Raw genomic sequence first — 6,972 nt, forward strand, 5'->3', positions numbered from 1 at the left:
AAGACATGAAAATATTTGACATTTGGTCTTCTTTGGTTGATGAGCTCATAAGGTGTCTTCTGGTGCCTCTTGTTGATGATTGATCGATTCTGGGTGAAGCAGGCAGTGGAAATAGCTTCAGCCCAGAATGTGATGGGTAACTCCGATGAAGCAAGCATGGTCCTTGCTGTTTCCACGAGGGTTCTGTTCCTTCGTTCCATCACTCCATTCTGTTGTGGAGTTCTCGCTGCTGAAAAGTTTTGTGTAATGCCTTCACTAATGAGGTATTCATTGATTCTGGCATTTTTGAATTCAGTTCCATTGTCGCTTCTAACTTTAATGAGTTTTCGTTGTAGAAGGACTTGGAGCCTTTTCATCACTCCAATGAGTAGGTCAGGAACATCTGTTTTTTTTCTTTACAAACTCAACCCAGGTGTATCTAGAGTATTCATCAACATGGATCAATATGGATCATATCCAAGGGCTTGGTGCAGGTGGTTTCTGACTTTGTTCGGTGAGAGGCCCGTTTTAGCTTTCCCATCTCACAGGATGAGCATAGATGATCTTTTTCAAAGTTGAGATCAGGAATCCCCTTGATCAGCTTCTGTTTGGCTAGCTTTCTTAAGACATCAAAATTCAGGTGTGAGAACTTCTGGTGCCATAGCCAATTTTCATCACTCTTATGAGTTACAAGGCGAAGGGTGTCTTGTCCCTCAAAGGATTGAAAATCCAGAAGATAGAGATTCCCTTCTCTCTTGGCCTTGATAATGGTTTGATCGGGCTTTGTCTCTATGATACAGAAACCTTTGCGGAACCTGACTTCAAGACCCTTGTCGCAGAACTGGCTTATGCTTAGTAAGTTCTGCTTCAAACCTTCAACATAAGCCACTTTGCTGATGGAGATGTTGCCTTTGATGAGAGTTCTGTATCCCTTGATGGTTCCCTTGCTATTGTCTCCAAAAGTGACAGGATCTCAGAAGGTTTTTGTCCATCCCTTCCAAGAAGTTTACCATTCTTATTCTCCATTGTGGGTACTCTTCTCGTTGAAGAGTTGGAGGCTTGGTGAGGGAGCCAACACTATACGCAGAATTCCAGTTGGCCATTGGAGATATGAAAAGAGAGGAATTTACGTTTTTGGTGAAGTTGTTTTCGTGAAAAATGTGAATTGAGAGATTTTGGATGATCGTTTGATTGGAAAAATAATCAATTCGCTCTGATACCAATTGTTGATCCCATATCTCTCAATAACTCTAATAATCAAGTTAAGGATAACTAAATTATAGTGTTTTAATGAACAAAATGATGAACACTCAAGAACAATGTATAAACATTCAAAGAACAATCTTGAGTGCCAATAATTTCACTTTATTCTATATTAATAAGAAATGTAAAAGCGACGTTTAATACAATAGGCATAATCACCTATTTATACTAGTAGGCTAATTAGAAGATAACTATTTGGTGAGACTATTTAGCTAATCTTCTACTAACAGACGGAGTTTATCTAAACTATGGATAAGCTATAAATTAAGATAAACTTSAAATCCAGCTGTCGATTAGTTATCTCCAGCTGTCTTCCATGGGATGATGATTCAACCTTATCTTTATATCTTCATCGTATGCCTCTGGTTGAATTGTTGAAGAAAACTCTAAGTATTGTTGACCAGAGGGGTGATGAAGATGCTCTTTCCATCGCATCTTTGGTCGATTCATCGACCCTCTGGTTGTTCTTCAGACTTGGTCAATTTTTCCTTAACGACTTCATCGGTCTTCTGGTTCTTCATCACTTATTGTTCTTCATTACTTTTACACTTATGAATTATGGGGTCCAACATAGATTCTTGTACTGTGGGACCTAAGTGGTGTATAAACATGTATTTCTTTCGTATGAAGTATATGTTACCTGCAATGTGTGATATGGGGTGTTACATACTTTAGAGTATATTTTAAAAAGTTCTCTTCCGTAAATGCTACCAGTTAACTCGGGCACGTTCCCGGGCCGTGGTAATTGTGGATAGCCGCTATTGTGTTGACAGTCTCACCCAAAAACGGGTGCACATTACCTATGTTTAATAGTCTACTCATGTGTGTGAACGGGCCACCGCTGAAGTAGTACTGATACGAACCGTGGTACCTAAGTGAGCGNAGGTAAGGCTCAGTAGCGTCTCAAGTTTTAAACATCGTTAGAAATTTACATTTTTCTTGTGCAAGTTTATGTATTAGTTTGCAAGAAGTGATTTATGCATTGTAAATATTTTGTGCATATGAAAACCCGTGAACTCACCAACTCTTTGTAGTTGACGTCGTTTTATTTTTCATGCTTTTCAGAAAAATAAGTAAGAATGGAAGTTTTGGAAGCACTTTTGTGATAACACCTGTTCACAAGTTTTAGAAACCTCTTTTTGTAAATGATGTTGTCTTCATCGAGAACAGTTTGGTTATGGACTTGTAAACTTCTGGATTATGTACTTTAATGGTGTTATCTATTAATTGGTGCTATGATATGCTTACTTGTTACACCTCGTGTTTCCGCTTTAGCGGGGTGTGACAGATTTGGTCAAGTCTTGGCCGATTTACCAAATCCGGACAACACATCGTCCAAAGCCTGTCCGATTTAACACTTAAGAGAATTTCAATACTTTTGTCTGGATAACAAATCCGGACAACACATCGCCCAAGGCTTGTCCGATTTAAAATAATCCGGCCAACACATGGTCGTATTCATACTTCTCCGTTCAAAATATTTAACAAACTCAATATTTATAAATCGCTCAACTCTTGTCCGGTTTAAGATTAAATCGCTTGACTCTTGACCGGTTTAAGACTAAGTCGCTTGACTCTTGACTGGTTTAAGTCTAATCCGGACAACACTCATCAAGCGGTTTATTTATAAATCGTTCATGCCTTATCCGGTTTAGGGCTTAAATCGCCCAGCCCTTGTCCGGTTTATGGCTAAACCGTCTGACTCTTGGCCGGTTTAAGCCTATTCCGAACAACAGTTCAAAGGTTAAACTTTTAAATCAAGAATAGAGTTCTACAATCAATTATTCAGTTATGAATAGTCTAAAGCAGTTTAAACCACTCACCTTTTTGAAACCAATCTTCTTGTAATTCAAAATAAGAAAATCTGGTCAACCACTCTCTTTAAATCGCTCAAACTTATTTCAAAGATGGCAAGAGATGTAATGGAGGTCAAACCCTTCTTTTATACCTTTCTAAAACTAGAGAGGTCAGCCAACACAGCCTCCTCCCCACATGCGTACACTCACCTCTCTCACACACACATACACATATATACACACTCATGCACACATCCACATACATGCTTGCATAGCACACATATATATATACAAACATGTGCATCAACATATACACATAATCTCCTTCATGCATCTACATTATGCACATTTTCATATACTAGCATGATTAAATGTATTAATTTATCATGCTATCACATAATCATATATAACAAATAATCACATATTCATTACCTCAGGTGACAACCAAGATCTGATTATCACATCTGGGCATAAGCCAATTTTCCCTTTCTCAATAACACCATTACTATTATTTCCAATAAGAGCAACATTCCAGAGTCTTCAAATCACAAAGAAATAAGAACTCAAAACCATTGCAATCTTAAAGGATATAACAGTAAGAGCTATAATGATAATCACACATACAAATGTCACCCTTATATCCAAAGGTACACTTCCTTGATATGTCACCCTTATATCTGAAGGTACACCTTTCCTTGATATGTCACCCTTATCCTAAGGTACATCTCTCCTTGATATGCCACCCTTATCCCAAGGTGCACCTCTCTTTGATATGTCACTCTTATTTCTTCATTAAAATCTATAGATTATTTCCAATCAAGATAGAGCGAAGTCACAACCGTCCTGAGGGAATATCATCTATAGTTTTAACCAATATTAGTTCCAAACCAGTTTTATACCAAAACATGAAACTCAAGAACCAATAGTTCTTTAATATAATTTTCCAAACTCAAAACTCTTTAATCCTCAAAAATTTGGATATCACCTTCAACTGTTTAAATGACGCAGAATCTTCTTTATGTTTAAAAAAAATTCAAAACCCAAATTCATAAACTCAACTCAATTGTTAAAACAGTTTCCCTTTTTATCTGTAAAATCATCCACTGAAATCCATATATTTCAAATATCAACACATAAGAATTTTAATAACAAAACTCACCTTGTATGCACAGATTTGAAGATTAATCACACAGCAACTACTTCAAATAGTCATAGAATCTTCAAATCACTTTTATGCAGAAATTTCTTTCTCAAGAACACACCCACCGCCACTGCCTTTTTCTTTTAACAAGATAATAGTAAGTATCTCCTTGATCTTATCTCTTGTATATATATATATACTAGTAGTGTACCCGCGCAATGCGGCGCGGGTGAATCACAATTATGAAACATTAGTTTAGTCTTGAATCATGAGTTTGTGTGATTAATTTGCAAGTCAACTAATATATAAAGTTGAAGGTCAATATGGTGTATTAGCAAGATCGAATGAATAAATAATTGTACACCGTACACGTGAATGGAAAAACATGATATTTGGTAACTAAGCTGTTGGTAACTAAGAGCCATTTTCTTAAGTTTGTTCATGGCATAAAACCGAGTGAGGCAAGCAAAGATTGCATAATCAAAAGAGGCTTATCTGGAGCAACACCATCAAGGTTGATCCAATCTACAGCAGTGAGGACAAAAGCTGGAATGAGAAGCAAGAAAATAAGAGGAAACCCGATAAAAAATGATGAAGGGATTAATTCTACTAATTACTACTTCTCTTTGGAAATTGTTATCCGTGAGCGAAACGAAGAAGAGAAACTTAGAAAGAACTTCATGAGCAGTTATCCGCTTTTTTGGGTCGCTAACAAGAATTTTTCTAATAAGTTCTTTAGCACTTTCAAATACATTAGGCCATGGATTTACACTGAAGTCAAGTTTACCATGCAAAACCTCTTCGAATATATCTTCCTCGGAATTTGTAGACAAAGAAAATAGAAAGGTGGATTATTCACAATCAACCAGAGGGGAGATAATATTGCAAAGTTATACTATGTTTTGTCTCACCTACACAAAATGGAGGTACCCCACAAAGAAGAATATAAATGATCACACCAGAACTCCAGTTATCGGCTTCTGGACCATAATTTTTAAGCAAAACTTCTGGTGCAACATAATAAGGGCTTCACACCACATCTGTAAAAACTTGTCCTGCATAATAGATAATAAATTAGCCACGGAAATGCCAAAAATTGATTGTACACAAGATGACAAGAAACAAATATTCATGGATAAAACAAAAGTGTTATACAACAGAGGAAAATGGAACATGTGCTAGAGTGACTAATATTGCACATGTATGTTATAATGTGAAAACCCATTTAGAAAATATTTTCTGAAGATCTAACAAAATTCAAACCAGATTATAGAACAGTCCTACTATGATCAAGATTTGATAAAAATGAGCAAGATAAATTCATAGAAGCATTTATAGTTTCGAGATAAATATATGATTTGAAAAGGTATCTGGCTTAAAAAAATTGAGAACCCAAAATCTATGGTTTTCATAAGTGAATCTTCATTCTTATCGACAAATAGAAAATTCTCAGGTTTAAGGTCCCTATGCATGTGAGAGCTGGATGCATATCGTGAAAACTTACATTGTTTTGATCAGCTTCTTTCATAATTTCTTCCATTTGTGCATTGTCTATTCCTGCAAGATTGTTGGATTTCATTCACGGTTATAACCACTGCCATCTTTGTCAAAATACGAAAAAGCAGCATATAGACTATCTTCGTTATCCACTTTGTTAAAATGCAAGGTTGCAGCTACAAATTCTTCATAGTCGATGGCACCATTTTTGTCGATATCCGCCTATAGTTTTCATGGCGGAAAGATGCATTAACGAACGTGAAAGTAATGCACAATATATACAGAACATGAGAATATATCCTATAACTATAAAGATTTTGGATGGAAGCTCCCATGGAAATTTACCCATTTTTCGGCCTATTGCTGGGAAATTGTCCTTTTTCGCTATCTAAAAGCTTGTTTGTTAGTAGCTTAGAGAGCTTAATCGGACTTGTAGCTTATTTGGTCTGGTGTACAAGACTGTTTCATAGTGGCTTAATGATACAGAAAGTGACTTATTCAGTAAGCTTCTAGATGGAGCTTTATGCATAAAGCCATGTTTTTTTTCATACCTGCCCAACCCAATTAAAAAACATGTTCATTCCATCTATGAAAAAAATCCCTCCCAAACAAAAACTACTTCAATTTATACAGACAAATTAATACAGGACTTGATCGAAAACCAACCAAACAGCCCCTAAGCAAGAACTACGTATTTTATTATAGTAATGTCCACAAATAATTAATCCTAGTTGTTTTTTAACAACAATATTGCTTTATTTTGTTGAAGGGTCTTTTGGACAACTGGTTAGTGGTTGAAAACCTTTCTTAAAATATTTGTCGAGTCGAAAGTTGCAATTTTCATGGGACGGAAGGAATGCTTCATATGCGTTTTTGACGAAATAAAAGTGAATGAAGTTCTAAATGATGGTATCTAAGACGATACTTACCGCTTGCATAAGATCATGAATTTCCGATTCTTCAAGATTAGCACCAAAACTACTAAGTCCATCCTTGAGTTCTTCAAAACTAATGTACCCACTGTTGTCTGTATCTATCATCTTAAACATTTGTTTCAAGCCAGAAATTTCTTCGTTTGAAAGTTTTGTTGCAATAACCTGCAGCCAGAAAAGAAAATAGTTGGTGTGCAAACCCCAAAATCAAATAAAAGAAAACCCCCTATTCAAGCAAATCCCAACTACGAATTATGAACACCTTCTCCTGTACAAACTCCTTCGAATCCACACGAAGATCACATACATAGCCATTTTAATCATTTTTCACCTCCTGTACAAAAAATGTAAGTGATATGGACGC

At 36.1% G+C, this 6,972-nt stretch overlaps 1 protein-coding gene across 1 annotated transcript in view; it reads right to left on the reverse strand.

Moving 5' to 3' along the window:
- Positions 1-6,716, reverse strand: part of LOC112516165 (calcium-dependent protein kinase SK5-like) — a 64,567-nt gene extending 57,851 nt beyond the window's left edge. The window contains 6 exon segments of the mRNA XM_025123187.1: positions 3,471-3,576; positions 5,137-5,234; positions 5,684-5,738; positions 5,740-5,766; positions 5,768-5,898; positions 6,606-6,716. Of these exon segments, the coding sequence (XP_024978955.1) occupies positions 3,471-3,576; positions 5,137-5,234; positions 5,684-5,738; positions 5,740-5,766; positions 5,768-5,898; positions 6,606-6,716 (528 nt within the window).
- Between the last annotated feature and the right edge of the window lie 256 nt (positions 6,717-6,972).

The sequence above is a fragment of the Cynara cardunculus genome (genome assembly GCF_001531365.2).
Source record: "Cynara cardunculus var. scolymus isolate 2C chromosome LG 8, CcrdV1, whole genome shotgun sequence".
Taxonomy (NCBI): Eukaryota; Viridiplantae; Streptophyta; class Magnoliopsida; order Asterales; family Asteraceae; genus Cynara; species Cynara cardunculus.